This window comes from Hemiscyllium ocellatum, chromosome 19 (assembly GCF_020745735.1).
Source record: "Hemiscyllium ocellatum isolate sHemOce1 chromosome 19, sHemOce1.pat.X.cur, whole genome shotgun sequence".
Lineage (NCBI taxonomy): Eukaryota > Metazoa > Chordata > Chondrichthyes > Orectolobiformes > Hemiscylliidae > Hemiscyllium > Hemiscyllium ocellatum.
In genome coordinates this window covers 209,805-234,174 of record NC_083419.1, presented here as the reverse complement: position 1 = coordinate 234,174, position 24,370 = coordinate 209,805, and the positions used below count along the sequence as shown (strand labels likewise).

The 24,370-nt window shown below is 42.1% G+C and overlaps 1 protein-coding gene across 3 annotated transcripts in view; it reads left to right on the top strand.

Moving 5' to 3' along the window:
- The window catches only part of nap1l1 (nucleosome assembly protein 1-like 1), a 103,326-nt gene that overhangs the window by 30,277 nt on the left and 48,679 nt on the right, over positions 1–24,370 (top strand). For all 3 annotated transcript variants that reach the window (XM_060839567.1, XM_060839566.1, XM_060839568.1), the window contains 3 exons: positions 2,550–2,652; positions 6,127–6,268; positions 23,926–24,006. In XM_060839567.1, coding sequence (XP_060695550.1) covers positions 2,550–2,652; positions 6,127–6,268; positions 23,926–24,006 — 326 coding nt within the window. The remainder of the gene's footprint in view (positions 1–2,549; positions 2,653–6,126; positions 6,269–23,925; positions 24,007–24,370) is intronic.

Here is a 24,370-nt window from a genome sequence, read left to right as displayed (position 1 = left end):
TGCAGAAGTTACATTGCAGTGATATAAAATCCTAGTTACACCCTTGGAGTACTAAGCGGATCTGGGCACCATTCCTCAGGAAGTATACATTGACATTGGAGGTAGTAGGTATCAACATAGATTTACAAGAATGATACCTGGAATTCGGGCATTCATTTAAGGAGACATTATGCAAAGTTTTTTTAAAATCCAGAAATGGGAAAGTTATAGGATGATCTGATATGGATAGGAAAGGTTTAGAAGGACATGGGCCAAGTCCATGGAAATGGGGTTAAGGTAAATAGACATTTTGGTCAGTTTGGGCCAAAGAATCTGACTCCATTTTTAAGAAAGTCAAAATGTTAACAGGAAAAGGCAGGATCGATAAAGGTAAGCTATTTCCACTGGGTGAAAATCCCAGAACTAAGGCATATAGTCTAAAACTTAGGATCAGACTGTTCAGAAGATGCATTCAGAAATACTTCTACACCCAAAGGATAGTCAAGGTTTGGAATGCTCTTCCACAAACAGCAATTGAGTCTAGGTCAGCTGTTAAGTTTTAAATCTAATTTTTCTTTTGAGCAAAGTTATTAAGGGACATGGACCAAAAGTAGGTATATGGAGTTTGGTCGCAGATCAGCCATGATCACATTGAATGGCAGAACCCTCTTGAGGGGTTGAAATAGTGGTCTACTGTTCCTATGAATCTGCAGCACTCTGCCAGTAAGGGTGGTAGAGGCAGAAACTGACGTAATGTTTAAGACATTAAATATGTATTTGTGATGCCAAGGCATAAAACCCCAGAGGTCGAGAGCTTGAAAATGGGTTAGAATAGTTGGGTGCTTGTTTTTGCACAGTGTGGACTCAAATGGGCTGAAAGGCCTTTTTCCCATGCTGTGGAAGTCTGATCTAATGAGTGGCAGGAGGTTATCAGTAAGAAGATTGTACTGGAGAAATTAGAGGTTGCAAGATTTCTTTTGGAACCTTAGTTCCCAACCTTGATCACATTGAAAACCAAGCTGTCAAATTGTTATGTCAAACTTGTCAGTTTTTGTTCTGTTATTTATTCATCCTGTTTAATGTGTTGTCACTGCTTCACACATTCAGACAGTGTGTTTGGATTTGATATTTCCCCCAATTTTCTTGACAGCACTTCGATAATACGGATCTAATAACTATCTTCCTTCATTGTTCTCCCTTTTTTGATCCATTCTGCTTGCTTTTGCACAAAGGGGACTATTCCTGCCTACTTCCACAAGGTAGTGGAAGAGAAATTTTTTGATAGGGAATTATAAATTTTCTAAAGTCTTTTTTGTTTGAAGTGACTTTTACCTGTTCTCTTGTTCTCCCATGTTTCTTTGTTTCGTTTAATTTCCTAATCATTTTTCTATTAAGTATTATGCAGATTACTTAATCCAGTCAGACTCTGTAATTGGTATGCTTTTATCGCTCATCCTAGATAAATTCGGAATCCTTACAGAAATTCAATTTCCATTGGGGGATTTCTTTTCTTTGAGTGGAGAAGCGTGTGAGAGTTCTGGGGTGCTCAATTGAATTTAAATACGTTCAAGAGGAAAGGTTTGGAGGGTTGTAGAGAGAGGCATTGCAATTAATTGGTCTTTTGAAGAGCCAGTGCATATGCCCTCTTTCCTGTGATCTATGATCCAATCTGCTTTGTTTTTTCTGATGAGATCTATGGGGTCGAGCATACAATCACAACTTACCAATTCATTATACAAATGCTGGCAGATGTATTTCTCAATTTATATCAAACTTGTGGTTTTCATTAAATTTAACATTAGTTTACAGGTAGGATAGTGAAGGAGGAGTTTGGTATGCATTCCTTTATTGATCAGAGTATAGAGTACAGGAGTTGGGAGGTCATGTTGAGGCAGTACAGGACATTGGTTAGGCTGCTGTTGGAATATTGCATGCAGTTCTGGTCGCCTTCCTATCGGAAGGATGTTGTGACCCTTGAAAAGGTTCAGAGAAGATTTACAAGGATGTTGCCAGGGTTGGAAGATTTGAGCTATAGGGAGAGGTTGAATAAGCAGGGTCTGTTTTCCCTGGATCGTCGGAGGCTGAGGGGGTGACCTTGTATAGAGGTTTATAAACTCATGAGGGGCATAGAATAAATAGACAAAATCTTTTCCCTGAGTTGGGTGAGTCCAGAACTAGAGGGCATAGGTTTAGTGAGAGAGGGGAAAGATGTAAAAGAGACCTAAGGGGCAATGTTTTCATGTAGAGGGTGGTCTATGTATGGAATGAGCTGCCAGGGGAAATGGAGGCTAGTACAATTGTAACATTTAAAAGGCATCTGGATGGGTATATGAGGGATTTGGAGGGATATGGGCTGGGTGCTAGCAGGTGGGACTAGATTGGGTTGGGATATCTGGTCGGCATGGACGAGTTGGACTGGAAGAGTCTGTTTCCTTGTCCATCTGACACTGACTCTACTAGGATCTTGCCTAACATTTTTTTAAATATTAAAAGGTCCATCTGCCAACTGTGATAAATTGACTGTTCATTTCTCCTCTTCTGTCTCCCCCACCCCCAAAAAATGTGTAAAGCTCGACAGCTTACGGTGCAAATGATGCAGAATCCACGGATTTTGGCAGCGTTACAAGAGCGACTTGATGGGCTTGTGGGCAACCCATCTGGTTATATAGAAAGGTAAGGAATATTAACAATGCACCTTACTGTCCTGGTTCTGTTCCTTCCAAATCCCCTCAATCTCCTGCTTACCCGAAGGGTCTGGTTCCTCTTAATTAACTCCTCAACCAAGGGGAGCAGCTGCCCTCTGTTCACTCTGTGCATACCCCTCAATCTTGAATGTTCCCCCTCCGTCTTCTCTGCTTGAAAGAAAACAATCCAAGCCTCTCCAGTGTCACGTCATAGCTCAATTTGTCCACTTCAGGCAATATCCTCAGGAACCCCTCTGGTGCTATCACATTCTTGTAGTGAGGTGACCAGAACTGTGCGCACAACAGTCTGTGTAATTCCAACATTATCTCCTTGCTCTTATACTCTGCTGTAACTGAAAACAAATGTCGCATATACCACTTTAACTATCCTACTCACTTGCTCTGCTGACTTAATTACTCTGCAATTAAGGTTGTACTATTTTTTAAGAAACATATAAAAAGTGCCTTTGTTCCAAGTGAATTATGCAGTTTCTCCAAGGAACACAGAACGTTTATTTGACCGATCGTGGAACTGAGAGACTCCTCCCAGGAGAGGTGTCTTGGTGCCGCGATCGGTCAAAGAAACACTAGGAGTACGGTCTACTTCAAGATTTCACACTTGAATTAATAATGGCTGGGTAGAGGTTAGTCCAGCAACATAGGTTAAAAGCTTCTGTGTTCCTTTGGAGAAACTGCGCAATTCTCTTGGAACAATGGCAGTTTTTATGCTTAAGAAATAGTACAGCCTTGATTGCAGAGTAAATCCAATAAAGTGTAATAAAATGACAACGGACAGCATGTTAACCCAATGATATTTCTTTGGAAATAAAGTTGTTTTCCACACGTTATTTCTTTACACCTGCATTTCAGGGTTAGCTAGAATGGTTAGTAATGTGTCCTATCTAGCTTAGTTAATTCCGTACTGTGAAAGGTCCATTGTCTTGCTTAATCTTTGATTCAGTTAGCTCAGGAATGCAGCTTTTAGCAGGATGAGAAGCCACTTTGTTATGTTACTTACACTGAGAAACCATTTTGTAGTTAGTAAAAGCATGCATAACAGTTGTCAGGAGCAACCATTTTGAAATCCAGATTTTAGATCCTCACTTGGATAAGACTAATACCTTAGGAAGGTGACCTCGGCTAAGGGAGCCCAAAACTAGAGGGCATAGGTTTAAGGTGAGCGGGGAAAGATTTCAAAGGGACCAACATTTTCGCACAATGTGTTGCATATGTGGAATGAACTGCCAGAGGAAGTGATAGAGGCAGGTACACTTAGAACATTTAAAAGACATTTGGATAGGCACATTAATAAGAAAGTTTAGAGGGATATGGGCTAGTTCAGTTTAGGAAACCTAGTAGCATGGACCAATTGGGCTCTGTGTGACTCTGATCCTTGTGATATACCACTGGACTCTAGCCTCGAGTTATTCAAACAGCTTTCGATCTACGCCAGTTTCTGATCCGTCTTGCCACGGTTTCCCTCTGTTCCACGTGCTTTAGCCTTATCAATCAGTCTACCGTGCGGTATCTAGTCAAAGTCCATATAAACACAATCAATGCTTGATCACTTTTTCAAAAAAGTGGTAAATTTGTACAGCATGATCTCCCTCTAACAAAGTCGAGCTGACTATCCTAAATTAACTCATGCCTTTCTAAATGGGTATTAATTCACTCCAGAATTTTCTCCAATAGTTTCCCAACCACTGATGTGAGACTCACCAGTCTGCAATTTCCTGGTTTGTCTCTATCGCTTTTTAAAAAGTGCAACCACATTAGCTGTCCTCTGGTACGTGGCTTGAAAGGAATTAAAAATTTGTCAAGTCACTAATTTCGTGCTTTGTTTCACACAGCAGTCTGAGATGTAATTATCCAGGCCACAACATTTTTTTTCAGCTCAAGAGCTTCCATTACTGGGCACCCCCCAACTTCTGTGTTGGACTCTACAAGTTCCTCAATCCTTTTTTCTTGAATTATGTTACCCAGGTTTTTCTCTTTGAGTGAAGACTGAAGAGAAATATTCATTCAACACCTTTCCAATATCCTCCAGCTTCACACACTAGTTGGGCCCTATTCTTTCCTTTATGCATTAATAAAATATCTTTGGATTCTCATTAATTCTGCTTGTAAGTTATTTGTCATGGCCCTTTTTGCTTTTCTGATTGCTTTCCTAAGTTTTCATCTGCACTTCCTTCATTTTTCTAGGGATGTTACTTGAATTGCTCTCTTTGGGTGACACTCTAGACATCCAGAGTTCTCCAAACTTTGCCCCTACATTTATCTCTAAAGAGTCAATGTCACCATCTCAGTAAAGTAGCTGCCACCTTAACATTCCTAAGTTCTTCCCACAAAGCCTCATTTGAGCATCCTTCCAAGATATTCTCTCCTTATTGCAATAATTAACCCTTTAATTTTACGTGTCTATACCACCACCTTTTTTACTCCCTTGCCAAAAGATCCTATACCCTAGAATGAGTGGTCATTCCAGTCCTTCCCTCAACCATCTTTCTGTGATGGCAACAACATCATACTTCCATATGTCAATAATGCCAGAAGACTGAGTTAATCTATGTCACTCCTAGCATTAAAGACCATCCAGACTTGCCGTACCCCTTTGACACTCAACATAGCCAAAGTCACTTGCTTCCTTTGCTGTAGCATGATGTCTCATTAATATAATGTTCTTTCCCCCTGCCAGACGAGTTTAAACTCCTCAACAGCCTTGGCAAATCTACCCTCAAGGGTTTTGGTTCCAGCATGGTTCAAGAGCAGACTATCCCATAATCTAAACCCCTGTCTCACCTACTTTTGAGCTAAGTGTTCATCTATCCTAATCTCCTATTTCTAAACTCACTAGCATGGTGCCCTGGAAGTAATCCAAAAATGATAATCATTGTCCTTTTTAATCTACTGCCTAACTCCATGAATTCTTGATGTAAGATCTCATTCCTCACTTTGTCCATACCATTGGTACCATTACACACAACTCATTACACCCCTCTTTCAGATGTCCTGCAGCTACTCATTGACATTACACTGAGGTAACACACCATCCTGGAGTTGGTCTTTGTCCGCAGAAATGCCTGTCTGTTCCTCTGACAACAGAATTCCTTATCGCTGTTGCTCTTTTTCATCCCAGTGCACCCTCATTAGCTTCAAAATGGAATGCTGACGAGTCACTGGGACCAAGTGGACTCCTGCATTACCTGCTTTTTCTTTCTGAACTGTCTGGTGGACACCCATTCCGTTCCCTTATATGACTGCCAAGTTCTGGTTTCAGTTGCAAGGCTGTAATAAAGAATGATTAACTTGGATTGTGGTGATTGGAAATGCAAAACTATTTCAGTTGAGCTATTGGCTTGTTTCTTAAAAATCACTGCAGAGGGGCAGAGGTGAAGTAACTTTAAGTCCATCTTGGATGAATACTAGGAAGCAAGTTGACTTGTGAACTTTATTGGTTTTTCAGCTTGCCTAAAGTTGTGAAGAAACGTGTAAATGCTTTGAAGAACCTCCAGGTGAAGTGTGCACATATAGAAGCTAAGTTCTATGCAGAAGTTCATGAATTGCAACGAAAGTATGCTGCTCTCTATCAACCCCATTTTGACAAGGTATGGTATCATTTTGGTTTTCTTGAAGGGAGTTTTTGCACAGGTCAATTGAAACTGGGAATTGGGGCACCAGTTCCCCCTCATTCGTTATTTGCTGTAATAGCATCGGATATGGTCTTGAAAAACAAACTACTAAAAAATGTAAATAATTAGTTTGCGAATATAATTTGGGTATCATGCTGACCCAATTGTGTAAACTATAAGTGAAATTTGATATCTACTGTTGCAGCAGTTTCAAAAAGTACAAGACTGTGTTTATCCTGTGGCACTGTTCACTGGGTGAACATTGGAAAGAACATGAACATTTTCCTTTGCATTGTTAATTAACAGTAATCTTTTGTAGAAATGATGCTTCAATCTGTGGCTTTAAGGGGAAAGAATTAATCACAACAATAGAGGTTCTTTAGCCCATTGAGTCCAAATTATCAAAACTACACCATTTATACTTCCCATACCAGGCCTATAGCCTTGAATGTCATGGCACTTCAAATATCATCTCATTTTTTAAAATTGAGTTTTCCTGCTTCAACCACCCTCCCAGCCAATACATTTCCAACTCCAACCATCCTCTGCGTGAAAAGCTTTTCCTTAAGTCCCATTAAATCCTCCTGCCTTTCGCTTTGACATTAGGTCCCGTTGTTATTGAACCATCAACTAAGGGGAACAGCTGTTCCCTCTTCACCCTATCCATGCATCTCATAAACTTGTATGCCTCTATTAGGTTCCCTCTCAATTTGGTGCTCCAAAAAAATCAGCCCAAACTTTATCCAGCCTCTCTTTGTAGCTGAAGTACTCACTCCCGGCAACATCCTGATGAATCATGTCTGCACCCACTCAAGTGCAGCTGTGGATAAACCTAACCAAAGTCCTACACAGCTCCAACATTCCCTCCCTGCTCTTGTATTCTATTCCGATAAAGGCAAATGTCCCGTATCTTATTGCCCTGCCCTGCCCTACCATTTTTAAGTATGTGGCCATGCATCCCAAAATTCCTCAGTTCATCTGAGCTTCCTGATGACCTGCCATTTATTGCACACTCCCTTGCCTAGTTGCTTCCAAAGTGCATTATCAGGGTTATATTTCATGTACATTGATCTGCCTGTCTGACCGACCTGTCAATATGCTCTAACCTAAATACCTTCCTCCTCACTCTCAACAACCCAGCCAATATTATTCAACCATGAGTTTCGCTGTCTTACTCTGTGCGCTCTCCCATCTTTGCATAGTTTATGAATATATCAAACAATAAGGAAGAGGTTTTAGCAATTCTGGAAAGTGTGAAAATAAGTCGCCTGGGCCAAATGGGATTTATCCTAGGATTCTCTGGGAAGCTAGGGAGGAGATTGTAGAGCTGTTGGCATTGATCTTTTTATTGTTATTGCCTACAAGAATAATGTCTGGAGGATACCAAATGTTGTTCCCTTGTTCAAGAAGGGGAACAGAGACAACCCTGGAAATTGTAGACCAATGAGACCAATTGTGGGTAAAGTGTTAGAAAAGGTTGAGAGAGGATTTATAATCTAAAAAGGAGTAAGTTGGTTAGGAATAGTCAGCACGGTTTTGTGAAGGGAAGGTTGTGCCTCTCAGGTGGATGAGGGTAAAGCAGTTGGATGTGGTGGATATGGATTTCAGTAAAGTGTTTGATAAGCTTCCTCGCACTACGCTGTTGCACAAAATGCAGAGGTATGGGAATGAAGGAAATTTAGCAGTTTGGATCAAAATTGGCTAGCTGAAAGTGGACTGGGTATGGTTGATGGGAAATGTTCATCCTGGAGTTCAGTTACTAGTGATGTACTGCAAGAATCTGTTCTGGGGCCACTGCTGTTTTTCGTAAATGACCTGGATGAGGGCATAGAAGTATGGGTTAGTAATTTGCAGATGACACTAAGGTCAGTGGAGTTGTGGACAGTGCCAAAGGATGTTACAGGTTATAGAGGGACATAGATAAGCTGCAGACCTGGGGTGAGAGGTGGCAAATGGAGTTTAATGCGGAAAGAGTGACAGGCATAATGGTAAGATTCTTGGAAGTGTAGATGAGCAGAGGGATCTTTGTCCATGTAATAGATCCCTGTAAGTTGCCACCCTTGTTGATAGGGTTGTTAAGATGGCATACAGCTTTTATTGGTGGAGGGATTGAGATTTGGAATCATGAGGTCATTTTGCTGCTGTACAAAACTGGTGCGGCCACATTTGGTGTTTTGTATGCAGTCCTGGTCACTGCATTATAGGAAGGATGTGGAACTGTTGGAAAGGTTGGCCTTATTAGGATGTTGTCTGGTATGGAGGGACGGTTGAGCGGTGACTTAATTGAGACCGAAGAAAATCAGGATTAAATAGGGTGGACAATGAGAGCCTTTCACCTGGTGATGGTGAGCACAAAGGGGCATAACCTTGAATTGAGGGGTGGTAGATACAGGACAGATGTCACAGGTAGTTCACTTACTCAATAGTAGACTTGCTAACTTTAGGGGCATTTAAATGGCCATTCCATAAACATATGGATGAAAATGGCATAATGTAGGTTAGACGGGCTTCAGATTGGTTTCACAAGTTGGTGCAACATTGAGGGCCGAAGGGCCTGTACTACACTATAATGTCCTATGTTCAAAGGGGCCCTCTGTAGTGTACCGCCCCTTCAGAGGAAGGGTTTCCAGACCTGAAACGGTAACTGATTTCTCAGATGCTGCTAGACCTGCTGAGCTTTTCCAGCAACATGTGTTTTTGCCCCTTGTATTTTTAACTTATATTAGTTTCCCACATGACCTTGTCAAAGGCCCTTCTGAAATCAATATAAACTGCCTCACTGCCCTACCCTCATCTCTTTACCTCAAAATACCACTTTGTTAGGCATGACCTCACTCTGACAAAGCCAGATATCTGATCAAACCTTGCTTCTCTAAGTAGAGAATATTTTCTTCAAAGTCTACATTAGTGCTACGTCTGAATCTCTGAATAGCTGCCATTTAACCAACTTCCCTTTTGATATGAAGAGGTGGCTTGGTTGTAAAATAATAGGTAACTGGAGATGGATCTCAATTGGAACTATTAGTTGCCCCTGGATTTAGTGGTTTACTCATTGATTTCAGCGAGGCGACAATATCGTGATATTATCCCAAGACCCAGATAATATCCTGGGGATTCAATTTAAAATCCTGCTGTGGCGAATGGTGGAATTGTTGAATGCAATGAAATCTGGAATTAAGAGTGTGATCATGACCATGAATTGACCCTTGTTAATTGTTGGAAAGCCCATCTGGTTCGCGTAACCTTTTGGAAAGGAAACTGCTATCCTTACCTGTTGTGGCCTACATGTGACTGCAGACCCATAGCAATGTAGTTGTCTATTAACTGCCCTCTGGATAATTAGGGGTGGGCAATAAATATTGACTTAGTCGGTGATACTGTTATTCTATGAATTTTAGAAAGATAAAAATTTGCAGTTTAACTTCAATTTATCTATTTTATGAGCAATTTTCAGAGGGACTGCCCACCCCAACATTGGTGTCTCAGTGCCTAAATTAACATGATCAAGTACAATGAAATAAGTTCTTGGGCATTTTCTCATCTAAATTGGATTTGTAATGAATCCATGATGATACTGTTATGCAACTGGTTTATGATGCAGAGTGAAATTAACAGCACAGAATAAATTCCTGTACTGGCTGAGGATGCAATGAAGATTCTTTTCCACCTTTCCTTTCCTGGAATGTGGTGACAGTCAGGTTAAACCCATCACCGGTTGCATCTCTCTAATGAGAGACCAGCCCTATTGTCCTGTGATTGCGGGTGACTTTAGCTTTTTATCTTATAGCAAAATTCAACGTATGTTTCGTTTCGGCTGCCATTGATGTTGCATTATTGGGTTTGTTATTTTAAAACTGGTGAGAAAGCTCAAACACATTTTACAGGTAGTAAGTTTAATTATTACTGCAACTCCCAAAATTCTTAAGTTTAGCTGAGTTGATTTTACAGCTTGACTTAGTTTATTTGAAATTCTGAAAATACTTTCCAAGTGGCATTTTAAAAAGTAAAACTGGTTGATTAATTGTGAAATCAATTCTACAATATGCATCCAGTTGTTTTTGACAAACTACAAATATGGGTGAATGGAAGCTAATTCAAAGGTACTGTTTTATTGGACATAACTTATAGCGTGACTCTTGATTATTGGCAGTTGGCAAGGTAACATGAAAAGATAGTATAGAGTCATAAAGATGTGCAGCATGGTAACACTCCCTTTGGTCCAACCTGTCCATGCTGACCAGATATCCTAAATTAATCTAATTGCCAGCATTTGGCCCATATCCCTCTAAACCCTTCCTATCCATACACCCATCCAGATGCCTTTTAAATGTTGCATTTCTACCAGCCTTCTCCACTTCCTCATTCACTATATGCTTCAATCTCTGAAATAGTTGCCCCTTGGCTCCCTTTTTAAATTTGCCCCCTATTCCAAAACCTAGGCCCTTGAGTTCTGGACTACTCTCTCTCTTCTCTCCTCTTCTTCTTCTCCCCCCCCCAGGGAAAAGACCTTGTCTATTTATCCAGTCCATGCCCCTCTTGATTTTATAAACCTGTCTTTTCATTTGTGTCACAACAGTTTTCACTTGTCATAACTGAATTTGTCAAGTCTCTGTCACATTTGTTAAGGCTCCTGGAGAGTTTTCACATGCTTTCACTTTGTTTCCTCTTCCTATGGACTCACGTGCGCATAACCAAGAACTCAGCTGGTGCACGAGTGCATGATGCAACTGAAACCTGAGTGGAGAAAGAAAGTAGCTTTCAGTTTTGTATCGCTTTGAATGGATAGGTTGCAAACAAGTAGTTGGATGATACCAACTGATAATTGGACTTAATAGAATTTCTATATGCACCAAAGCAAGAATTATACCTTTTTTTTAATTCAGCTTGTCTGAGTGTTTTTATCTAAAATATGTTTGATCATTTTAAGACTTTTGAATTCTAGTTTGAGGAACCTTTGTTTCCACATCGGTATAGCGTTGAGCAATATCCTATAAGAAGCTCATGCACTCCTTGCTAACTGAAGAGCTGTGACCGTATCGGTTGGTAGGAAATCTGTCCAAGATTTGGAAAAAGACACTTCAAAATGGACTGACTAGCTAATAAATTAAGTAGAGATGGCTGGGCAGGTGATGTGCTGTATGATGTAGGAGCTGGCTGGTACCATTGCGAACAGCAGTGACCACATCAGCATGTGTTGTTTGCTGAAGGAATTTGGCTCAGAATTGATGAGCTGGAATCTGAGGTTTAAAACACTGGCACATCTGTGAGGGGGGAAGAAGTACCTGGATGCTTTGTTTCAGGAGGCAGTCACACCTGGTAGATTTAAGTACCACAAATTCTGTAAGAGACCGGGGCAGCAGGGTGTGACTGCAAGTGAGGCAAGTAGAAGGATCCAAGTACAGGGGAACCTCTTTCATCCGAATGAGATGGGTGGGCACTATTTCGTTTGGATAATCAATTATTTGGTTAATCAATTAAATGCCTTTACTCTGGGGCTCGGAGATTTTAAAGTCTGCTCCAGAGACTTGTAGCAGCACGCAGCGCGTGAGACACTGCCCCCAGCACTGCTGCCTGTCTGCCCCTAGAACTCTGTCCAACACTGCCCCTGCCCCCCAAACCCACCTGTCACCACCCCATCCAACTCCAGGTGATCGTGGAGAGTTAAGATTTAGGCAAAAGATTACAGTGTGATGCAAGTGAAATTTTGTATTGAAAAATTCCTAGATTATTGAAGTCTCTCATCTTTTAGAATGACTGTTGGTTTCAGTTCTTTCATATGTAAATCCCAGAACTTTTTTAAAATGTTCTGGGATTTACATATTAACGAACTGAAACCTGCAATCCATTTTAAAAGAAGAAAGACTTAACAATCCAGGTTTATTTAAAAGATCACTTCAGTAATATGACACTAATCTTTAGCTATAAATTGTCTTATGATCTCGTACTCCACAACCACCTGCAGCACTCCAAAAGCTAGTGCTTCCACATAAACCTGCAGGGCTAAACCTGGTGTTGTGATTTAACTTTGTACACCACAGTCCAACACTGACATCTCCAAATCATGAGATCTAAATGGAGGAGCCTCAGCTCTTGACCGTGTCCAGTAGGTATGGAGTGCTTGCTCCCTTTATGGATGAGGAACAAAGCTGTAAGCAGGATGAGTCAGCTGACCACGGTACCTTGGTATAGGAGGCCAGTCAAGAATGGGGAGCAAAAAACACAAGTGGTAGTTGTAGGGGATTCTATAATTAGGAACTATAATTTTGTAAGCATGAGTGAGAGTCCTACCTGGCAATTGAAACTTTCAGAAAACTGAATGGCCTGAACAGAGTAGCTGTTAGGAAGATATTTCCGTTGGTAGGAGAGACTAGGACCCGAGGGCACAGCCTTAGAGTAAAAGGAAGATCTTCTTAGAAACAAGATAAGGAGAAGTTTTTTCAGAGTGGAATATCTGTAATTCACTGCCACAGCACGCTGTGGAGTCAGGTCATTAAGTATATTTACGTCGGAGGTTCTTGATTGTCAAGGGGGTAGTGACTGGGGTTGAGAAATTTATCAGCCATGATTGAATGGTGGAGCAGATTCAATGGGCTGAATGGCCTAATTTCTGCTCCTGTGTCTTATGGTCTTATGCTCTTATAGTTAGAGGCATGATGGAGGGGCTGACTGGAATTGCGACTGGGAGAAGAGCCAAGCAGGAAAGACAGTGGAACAGCAATGGCAGGAGTTTCTGGGAGTAATTTGGGAAATACAGCAAAAGTTATCCTGAGAAAAAAGCATGCTAAAGGGAATATGAGGCAACTAAAGAAGTCGGGGATGGCGTTAAAGCAAATAAGACGGCATATAATGTGGCGAGGAGCAGTGGGAAGTCTCTAAGACTAACAGAATAATGAAGAAAGAAATAAGGATGGACAAGACGAGATGAGGGTAGCTAATGAGATGTAATAAAGTTTGCTAGAGTTTCTGTTCGCCGAGCTGGAAGTTTTTGTTGCAAACGTTTCGTCCCCTGGCTAGGAGACATCATCAGTGCTCTGGAGCCTCCTGCGAAGTGCTTCTTTGATATTTCTTCCGGTATTTATAGTGGTCTGTCCTTGCCGCTTCCGGGTGTCAGTTTCAACTGCCCGCTGTAGTGGTTGGTACTGGTGGTCTGTACCTGACACATTGTGGAAGGATTTGATTCTTTCGGCATTCGTGTAGGAACCGGAGTTGTTCATATGTGGCGGTTAGCGCAGGATTCCCATTTCCTGGCTTGTCTCAGCGTGTCTCGCCCGTAAGTGTTCAAAGTTTGTGCGAAGATTTGTAGCTCGGGTGCTTGTTGTAGTGGTTCTGTTCGCCGAGCTGGAAGTTTTTGTTGCAAACGTTTCGTCCCCTGGCTAGGAGACATCATCAGTGCTCTGGAGCCTCCTGCGAAGCGCTTCTTTGATGTTTCTAACCGCCTAAGCGCCACATATGAACAACTCCGGTTCCTACACGAATGCCGAAAGAATCAAATCCTTCCACAATGTGTCAGGCACAGACCACCAGTACCAACCACTACAGCGGACAGCTGAAACCGACACCCGGAAGCGGCAAGGACAGACCACTATAAATACCGGAAGAAACATCAAAGAAGCGCTTCGCAGGAGGCTCCAGAGCACTGATGATGTCTCCTAGCCAGGGGACGAAATGTTTGCAACAAAAACTTCCAGCTCGGCGAACAGAACCACTACAACAAGCACCCGAGCTACAAATCTTCGCACAAACTTTGCTAGAGTTTCTTCAGATATAAAGGACAAAAGTGGACATTGGTTTCCTAGAAAATGATGCTGGAGAAGCAGTAATGGGGAGTGAAGGACTGGCTGAGGAACTGAATAAGTACTTCTCTTCCACCATGAAGATTGATGCCATGAGTAATTACCAAGGAGAAGTTACTAGAAAAATTGAATTTTGAAGGTGGATAAATCACCTGGACCAGAGTTCTGAAGTAAATAGCTGAAGATAACGTGGAGACTTCAGTAGTGATCCTTTAGGAATCACTAGTCAGGGAGGTCCCAGAGGACTAGAAAATCACTAATGTCATTCCCCTTTTTAAGAAGGGAGCAAGGCAAAAGACAGGAAATAATACGCCAATTAGCCTGAACTCAGTCATTGGTAAGATTTTGGAGTCCATTGTGAAGGATAAGATTTCTGAAAGCTTGAAAGTACATAGTAAAATAGAGCAGAGTCAGCATAGTTTCATCAAGGGGAGGTCATGTCTGACCCATTTGTTAGAATTCTTTGAGAGGTAAAGAGCAGTTAGACAAAGGAGTGATAAAGCATATTATTTATCTGGACTTCCAGAAGACCTTTGACAAAATGCTGCACAGGAGGCTACGGATGAGATCAGGGCCGCATGATGTCAGCAGCAAGATACTAGCTTGGGTGGAAGCTTGGCTGTCTGGCAGAAAGCAGAGAGTGGGGATAAAAGGCTCCTTCTCAAGATGGAAGCTGGTGAGGAGTGATGTGCCACAAGGCTTGGTTTGGGACCACAATGATTCACTTTATATGTTGATGATTTGGATGAAGGAACTGAGGGCACGCTGGCTAAGTTTGCAGGTGATACAAAGAGAAGGGTAGGTAGTGTTGAAGAGGTGGGGAGGCTGCAAAAAGATTTGGACAATTCAGGAGAGTAGGCATAGAGACGATAAAATACAATGTGGGAACATGTAAGAGCATGCGTTTTGGCAAGAAGAATAGAAACGTGGACTGTTCTCTAAATGGGGAGAAAATTTGGAAGACTGAAGTGCAAAGGGACTTGGGAGTCCTAGTCCAAGTTTCTCTGTGTAAACTTGCAACTTGAGTTGGTGGTTAGGAAGGTAAGTAAATGTTGTCATTCATCTTGAGGACTAGAATATAAAAACAGGGATGTACTTGAGAGATTTTAGAAGGCTCTGGTCAGACCACATTTAGAGTATTGAGTGATTTTTAGGCCCCCTCACTGTTTGAGACGAGGTTCATGAGAATGATCCCAGGAATGAAAGGCTTAATGTATAAGGAACATTTGAGGACTCTGGAACCTACTGTATGGAGTTTAGAAGGATGAGAGGGGAATCTAATTGCAACTTGGAGAATGCTGAATGACCTGGACAGAGTGGACAATAGACAATAGGTGCAGGAGTAGGCCATTCTGCCCTTTGAGCCTCCACCACTATTCAATATGATCCATGGCTGATCATCCTTAATCAGTATCCTGTTCCTGCCTTATCTCCATAACCCTCGATTCCACTATGCTCGGGAGCTCTGTCCAACTCTTTCTTAAATGAATCCAGAGACTGGGCCTCCACTGCCCTCTGGGGCAGAGCATTCCACACAGCCACCACTCTCTGGGTGAAGAAGTTTCTCCCTCTGTTTAAATAGTCTACCCCGTATTTTTAAGCTGTGTCGTCTGGTTCGGCACTCGCCCATCAGCAGAAACATGTTTCCTGCCTCCAGAGTGTCCAATCCTTTAATAATCTTATGTCTCAATCAGATCTCTCCTCAATCTTCTAAACTCAAGGGTATACAAGCCTAGTCGCTCCAGTCTTTCAGCGTAAGGTAGTCCTGCCACTCCAGGAATTGACCTCGTGAACCTACGTTGCACTCAATAGCCAGAATGTCTTTCCTCAAATTTGGAGACCAGAACTGCGCACAATACTCCAGGTGTGGTTTCACCAGGGCCCTGTACAGCTGCAGAAGAACCTCTTTGCTTCTATACTCAATCCTTCTTGTTATAAAGACCAGCATGCTAAAAGCCTTCTTCACTACCTGCTGTACCTGCATGCTTACCTTCATTGACTGGTGTACAAGAATACCCAAATCTCTTTGTACTGCCCCTTTACCTAAATTGATTCCATTGAGGTAGTAATCTGTCTTCCTGTTCTTGCCACCAAAGTAGATAACCATACATTTTGTCCACATTAAACTGCATCTGCCATGCATCTGACCACTCACCTAACCTGTCCAGGTCACCCTGTAATATCCTAACATCCTCCTCACACTTCACCCTGCCACCCAGCTTCGTATCATCAAATTTGCTAATGTTATTGCTGATACCATCTTCTATATCATTAACATATATTGTAAAAAGCTGTGGTCCCAGCACTGATCCCTGCGGTACCCCACTGGTCACTGCCTGCCATTCTGAAATGGAGCAGTTTATCACTACTCTTTGTTTCCTATCAGCCAATCAACTTTCAATCCAAGTTAGTACTTTGCCCCCAGTACCATGCGCCCTAATTTTGCTCACTAACTTCCTATGTGGGACTTTAATCAAAAGCTGTCTGAAAGTCCAGGTACACTACGTCTACTGGATCTCCCTCATCCATCTTCAGAGTTACATCCTCAAAAAATTCCAGAAGATTAGTCAAGCATGATTTCCCCTTCATAAATCCATACTGACTCTGACCTATCCTGTTACTACTTTCCAGATGTGTCATAATTTCATCCTTTATAATAGACTCCAGCATCTTTCCCACCACTGAGGTCAGACTAACTGGTCTATAATTTCCTGCTTTCTCTCTCCCACCTTTCTTAAAAAGTGGTACAAATTAGCCACCCTCTGATCCACAGGAACTGATCCAGAATCTATCGAACTCTGGAAAATAATCACCAACGCATCCACGATTTCTTGAGCCGCCACCTTCAGTACCCTGGGATGTAGGCCATCAGGCCCCGGGGACTTATCAACCTTCAGACCTAACAGTCTCTCCAACACCAATTCCTGGCAAATATAAATTCCCTTCAGTTCAGGTCCTTCAGCCAGTGTTACCTCAGGGTGATTGCTTGTCTTCCCCAGTGAACACAGATCTGAAGTACCAATTCAATTCTTCTGCCATTTCTTTGTTCCCTGTAATATATTCCCCTGTTTTTGTCTTCAAGGGCCCAATTTTAAGACCATAAGACATAGGAGTGGAAGTAAGGCCATTCGGCCCATCGAGTCCACTCCGCCATTCAATCATGGCTGATGGGCATTTCAACTCCACTTACCAGCGTTCTCCCCGTAGCCCTTAATTCCTCGAGACAACAAGAATCTATCAATCTCGGCCTTGAAGACATTTGCGTCCCAGCCTCCACTGCACTGCATGGCAATGAATTCCACAGGCCCACCACTCTGGCTGAAGAAATGTCTCCGCATTTCTGTTCTGAATTGACCCTCTCTAATTCTAAGGCTGTGTCCACGGGTCCTAGTCTCCTCGCCTAACGGAAACAATTTCCTAGCGTCCACCTTTTCCAAACCGTGTATTATCTTGTACGTCTCTATTAAGTCTCCCCTCAATCTTCTAAACTCCAACGAATACAATCCCAGGATCCTCAGCCGTTCCTCATACGTTAGACCTGCCATTCCAGGGATCATCAGTGTGAATCTCCGCTGGATACATTCCAGTGCCAGTATGTCCTTCCTGAGGTGTGGGGACCAAAACTGGACACCGTACTCCAAATGGGGCCTAACCAGAGCTTTATAAAGTCTCAGTAGCACATCTCTGCTTTTATATTCCAACCCTCTTGAGATAAGAGACAACATTGCATTCACTTTCTTAATCACAGACTCAACCTGCATGTTTACCTTTAGAGAATCCTCGACTAGCACTCCCAGATCCCTTTGTACTTTGGCTTTACTAATTTTCTCACCATTTAGAAAGTCGTCTGTGCTTTTATTCTTTTTGCCAAAGTGCAAGACCTCGCACTTGCTCATGTTAAATTCCATCAGCCATTTCCTGGACCACTCTCCCAACCTGTCTAGATCCTTCTGTAGCCTCCCCACTTCCTCAGTACTACCTGCCTGTCCACCTAACTCCGTATCATCGGCAAACTTCGCTAGAATGCCCCCAGTCCCCTCATCCAAATCATTAATATATAATGCGAATAGCTGTGGTCCCAACACTGAACCCTGCGGGACACCGCTTGTCACCGGCTGCCATTCTGAAAAAGAACCTTTTATCCCAACTCTCTGCCTTCTGTCAGACAGCCAATCCTCAATCCATCCCAGCAGCTCACCTCGAACACCACGGGCCCTCACCTTGCTCAGCAGCCTCCCGTGTGGCACCTTATGAAAGGCCTTTTGAAAGTCTAGATAGACCACATCCACTGGGTTTCCCTAGTCTAACCTACTTTTTACCTCTTCAAAAAATTCCAACAGGTTTGTCAGGCACGACCTCCCCTTACTAAATCCATGTTGACTTGTTCTAATCAGACTCTGCTCTTCCAAGAATTTAGAAACCTCATCCTTAATGATGGATTGTAGAATTTTACCAACAACCGAGGTTAAGCTGATTGGCCTATAATTTTCCATCTTTTGCCTTGATCCTTTCTTGAACAAGGAGGTTACAACAGCCATCTTCCAATCATCCGGGACCTTTCCTGACTCCAGTGACTCTTGAAAGATCTCAACCAATGCCTCCGCTATTTCCTCAGCCACCCCTCTCAGAACTCTAGGGTGTATCCCATCGGGGCCAGGAGATTTATCAATTTTAAGACTTTTTAACTTTTCTAGCACTATCCCTTTCATAATGGCAACCATACTCAACTCAGCCCCATGATTCCCTTTAATTTTTGGGATATTACTCACGTCTTCCATTGTGAAAACTGACGCAAAGTACTTGTTAAGTTCTCCTGCTATTTCCTTATCTCCCATCACTAGGCTTCCTGCATCAGTTTGAAGTGGCCCAATATCTACTTTGGCCTGTCGTTTGTTTCTTATGTACTGAAAACTTTTACTGTCATTTCTAATATTACTGGCTAGCCTACCTTCATATTTGATCCTCTCATTTCTTATTACACTCTTTGTTATCCTCTGTTTGCTTTTGTATCCTTCCCATTCTTCTGATTTCCCACTGTTCTTAGACACTTTATAGGATCTCTCTTTTTCTTTAATACATTTCCTGACTTCCTTTGTCAGCCATGGTTGTCTAATCCCTCCCCGGATAATCTTTCTTTTCTTGGGAATGAACCTCTGTACAGTGTCCTCAATTATACCTACAAACTCCTGCCATTTTTGCTCTACTGTCTTCCCAGTTAGCCTCTGCTTCCAGTCTATTTTTGTCAGTTCCTCTCTCATGCCCTCATAATTACCTTTATTCAACTGTAACACCATTACATCCGATTTTGCCTTCTCTCTTTCAAACTCCAGACTGAACTCTACCATATTATGATCGCTACTTTCTAAGGGTTCCCTTGCTTTAAGATCTTTTATAGAGTCTGGTTCATTGCAAAGCACTAGGTCCAGAATAGCCTGCTCTCTTGTGGGCTCCATGACAAGCTGTTCCAAAAAGCCATCCTGTAAGCATTCCATGAATTCCCTTTCTTTGGATCCACTAGCAACATTATTTACCCAGTCCACCTGCATATTGAAGTCTCCTATAATCACTGTGACTGTGCCTTTCTGACATGCCTTCTCTATTTCCCGGTACATGTTGCGCCCTTGGTCCTGACCACTGTTAGGAGGTCTATACACAACTCCAATTATGGTTTTTTTTGCCTTTGTGGTTCCTCAATTCCACCCACACAGACTCCACATCATCCGACGCTATGTCATTCAATGCCATAGATTTAATTTTGTTCTTAACTAACAAGGCAACCCCATCCCCTCTGCCCACCTCTCTGTCTTTTCGATAAGTTGAAAAACCATGGAGGTTTAACTGCCAGTCCTGACCCCCCTGTAACCAAGTCTCTATGATGCCTACCACATCATAATCATTCACTATTATCTGTGCCATTAGTTCATCGGCTTTGTTATGAATGCTACGAGCATTCAGGTAAAGTGCCTTAATGCTAACTTCCTCATCATTAGAGATGTTGGAAGTCATATGATGTCCTAAGCTATCCTTGCTTTTTTTCTGCATTCTCAGTCTGCCTCAATTTTAAATCCGCCTGGACGCATGCTATCCTGCTGCTTATCTTTCCATTTAATGCCATACTCCCTGTCGCTTTCACTCCCCCCCCCCGCCCCCCCCCCCCCCCTCCAACTCAGAAGTTTAAAGTCCTACTGACCACCCTATTTATCCTCTTCGCTAGAACATTGGTACCCGATCGGTTCAGGTGGAGACCGTCCCAACGGTACAGATCCCCCCTGTTCCAAAACTGATGCCAATGCCCCATGAAGTGGAATCCCTCTTTCTCACACTAATCCCTTAGCCACGTGTTTACTTGCCTAATTTTCTTGTGCCTATGCCAATTGGCACGTGGCTCAGGCAGTAATCCGGAGGTTATGACCCTTGAGGACCTGTGCTTCAATTTCCTGCCTAGTGCTTCGTAATGCCCAAACAAGTCCTCCACCCTAGTCTTGCCTGTGTTGTTAGTACCAACATGTCCCACAACAACTGGATCCTCCCCCTCCTGCTCCAATATCCTTTCAAGCCGGTCAGAGATGTCCCGCACCCTGGCACCGGGCAGGCAATACACCATGCCAGACTCCCGATCCGGCTTGCAAAGGATACTATCTGTCCCCCTAATTATAGAATCCCCTATAACCACTACTTGTCTATTAGCTCCCCCCTCTTGAATGGCCTTCTGCACCATGGTGCCTTGGTCAGTTGGCTCATCCTGTCCAGAGCCCTTTTCCTCATCCGAACAGGGAGCAAGAATCTCGTACCTGTTGGACAAGGTCAAGGGCTGAGGCTCCTCCACTCCTGAACTCAGGTTCCCCCTAACTGCCTCACTTACAGTCTCACACTGTTGTGCCTGATCACTAGCTGAATGTGAATTACTTAATCTCCCAGGTGTGACTGCCTCCTGAAACAAAGCATCCAGGTAACTCTCCCCCTCCCGGATGTGCCGCAGTGTTTGAAGCTCAGATTCCAGATCATCAACTCTGATCCGGAGTTCTTCCAGCAGCCAACACTTGCTGCAGATGTGGTCACTGCCGTTCACAATGGGATCAGCCAGCTCCCACATCATACAGCAACAGCACATCACCTGCCCAGCCATCTCTGCTTAGTTAGTTAATTACTTAGTTACTTTGTACAAGTATGAATTAGAATACTTTCTGATACCTCTCTGCTATAGTTTTTTTTTCCCTAAAAAAGGACTTAATATATATACACACACAAAAAAAGAAGTAAATTTTTAACTAGTCACTGGTAAAGAAATAAAAAATCCTTACCTTAAAAGAAAAAGCAGAGTAGTTAAGAAGGTTAGAGGAGGAGGGTGGGTGGGAGATACTACAGGTGTAGAATCTCTGGTTTAGCCGCCTTCCTGAGTTATATACTCACTGCTTTCCTTCCCGGCTGCCCCTCTGCTTGCCGTCACTTCCTCTGCTGCTCCCGCTCTTTCTGTGAAGAGAGAGAGAAGAAAAAAACACCGCTGCCCGCTACAGGTAAGTAATTTTAAAACAAACTGTCTTACCTTAGCTGTAGTCTCCTGGGTTCACTTTTACTTAGCCGCTGCTTCCACTCAATTTTAGTCTTAACCATTTTTTTTACCTTTCACATGTGGATGTTAGGAAGAAGAGGCATTGGCAAGGAGAGGCGAGAACCCAAGGGTGCACTTACGACACGGAGTCAAACCCCTCTGCTAATTAAAACCAAGTACCCGGAAAAACTTGCCTTTTAATCTGTTAAACATGTGTGAATGAAAGAAGATCCCTAATTTCCACTGTATAAATAAAATGTAACTATTTAACCAGGGAACACTAACCAGAACCATTAACAAACTGAGTGCTTCCCCCTAAACCACCGACCCTTAGCTGAATGCAAGTCTGTTAATATGCTGTTCCAATAACCACTAATAAACATTACATTAATTTATCAACATCCATACAGCCCTTACCCCCGACTTCCTTCTGGTCTTCTGATTCTGTTGTCGTCTTCCTACTTTTACAGGAAAAGGTACCTTTTGAAATTTCTTTGAGCAAGGTGTTTATTTCTTCGGATGGCATTTGCTGTACAGGAGCTGCTCTGACCAGTTTTCAAAATGCCTGCGTTTTTAGTACCCCCAATATTGTTCCCTCTTATTGATCTGATGTTATTCAATAAATTCAAACTCAATTGAGTCTTAATATTTTGGGCATAATTTAAATTAATTGGTTAAATTTGAATTTTCAAAACAGCAACCAAAACTCATGTATTCATTTAACAGCATTTACTACATATATCTATTTTGGAATAGCCCTTCTCTTAGCTGTTCTGTATTCTGGAAACTGTGGCTGTACTTCAAACTTCTTTTAAGATAGTGTCTTCTGAATTTTATAGTGAAGATTCACTCTTTCTCAATTTCCTAACACCTCCCCCTTAAGAAAAAATGAACCAAAATAATGGAAAGATGGCTGCTTTTTGCAAATTTTTCTCTAAATCTTAATATCCTTATGAAATATAGATGTCATTAAGTTATACCTTGTTGATTCTGCACGCACATAACATTGGAATCGATTACAGTTCTCTCAAAGCTATACATTTCCTTTTAAATCTACAGTAACTTACCTGCATTCACATTTTTATGACCCGCAATATGTACAATTTCTAAACTAAAAGTCTGTAATACAAGACTCCAATGAAATAGTCTCATTTTTGTCTTTAAATGTTTCCAAAAACCTCGAGGGTTGTGACTCATCTCAAACATTATTTGTCACATAAACATTAAAATGTAAGGCTAGTACCAAACTCTTTGAGGAGAAAGTGAGGTCTGCAGATGCTGGAGATCAGAGCTGAAAATGTGTTGCTGGAAAAGCGCAGTAGGTCAGGCAGCATCCAAGGAACAGGAAAGAAGGGCTTATGTCCGAAATGTCGAATTTCCTACCAAACTCTCAATACTTTCAGTGGTGCAGTATTTTCTCTGGTGTATATTGAGTTTCTTTGAAAATTAGCCAATTGATTGTTCAATCTTCCCCTTCCCCTTCCCCTTCCCCTTCCCCTAGTTTTCAAGTTCCTTGGGGGTCATCCTTACATGTCTAATGTTATGTCCCAAGAACATCATCTCTGCCATTGAATTCTGTTTTCTAAGTTTATTGCCAGTTTTGCTTTTTGTAATTGTTCAGAGTGCTGCCAACTGTACCATGTGATCTTCCCAGGAATGGCTAAAGATCACTACATCGTCAAAATAAACAGCACAATTTCTTAATTTAGTCACGATTCTGTTCGTGAGTCTTTGAAATGTGGCTGGTGCATTCTTCTTTTGAAAGGGCATCACTGAATTGATATAGCCCATTTGGAGTTGCAAAAGCAGAAATGTTCGCTTTCTCCATTCAAGGTACCTGCCAATAACCATGCAGTAAGTCCAACTTTGTGATGTAGTTGGCTTGCCCAACTTGTTCTATACAGTCCTCCACTTTCGTAACAACAGCCTTCAAGATCCTTTTAGAACGGAGATAAGGCGCAACTACTTTCGCCAGAGTGGTGAATCTGTGGGATTTGTTGCCACACAAAGCTGTGGAGGCTAGGTCGTTGAGTGTATTTAAAATATGTTATTGATTGCCAAGGAGACGAATGTTATGGGGAGAAAGCAGGAAAATGGTGATTAAAAACCTATCTGGCATGATTGAATGGTGGAGCACACTTGATGGGACAAATGTCCCAATGTTTGCTATGTCTTATGATCTGATTGGGAAATGAGTTGCTTTATCATAAGGAGTGTGGAGTGTTTTATTCTAGTGTTTAACTTGGAATAAGGAACGTCCAATAAGTAACCATGTCTTATCTTTCCCTTAGCGGAGTGACATTATCAATGCTGTCTTTGAGCCCACAGAGGAAGAATGCAAATGGCAAGGAGATGATGAGGAAGAGTTATCAGTAAGTATGCCAGCTTCTAGATGCTGAAAGCTTGCTGCTTTTACAAGGTGGAATTGTCGGTATTGGAATTGAACCTGGCTCTTCTATTATTTTAGAAGCATAGAAATAAAAAGTGGATTATTGTATTGGAGACTTCATTTGGGGCATATTTTAGGGTTGCAGTCTCTTGATGTACATTGATTTTCTTTTTTCCATCCGTTTCGGATTTGCAGTATTCCTTGTGACACTGTTCTCCCCAACTCCACTTCTACTTTACTATTTGCCTTGGATCAGGCACACTGTGTGGTGCCAAAAACACATTCTACTGTTAACTGTATTCTGATTATCAACTGTTGGCACAGTCACTTATAAAGGGCAGTATCTT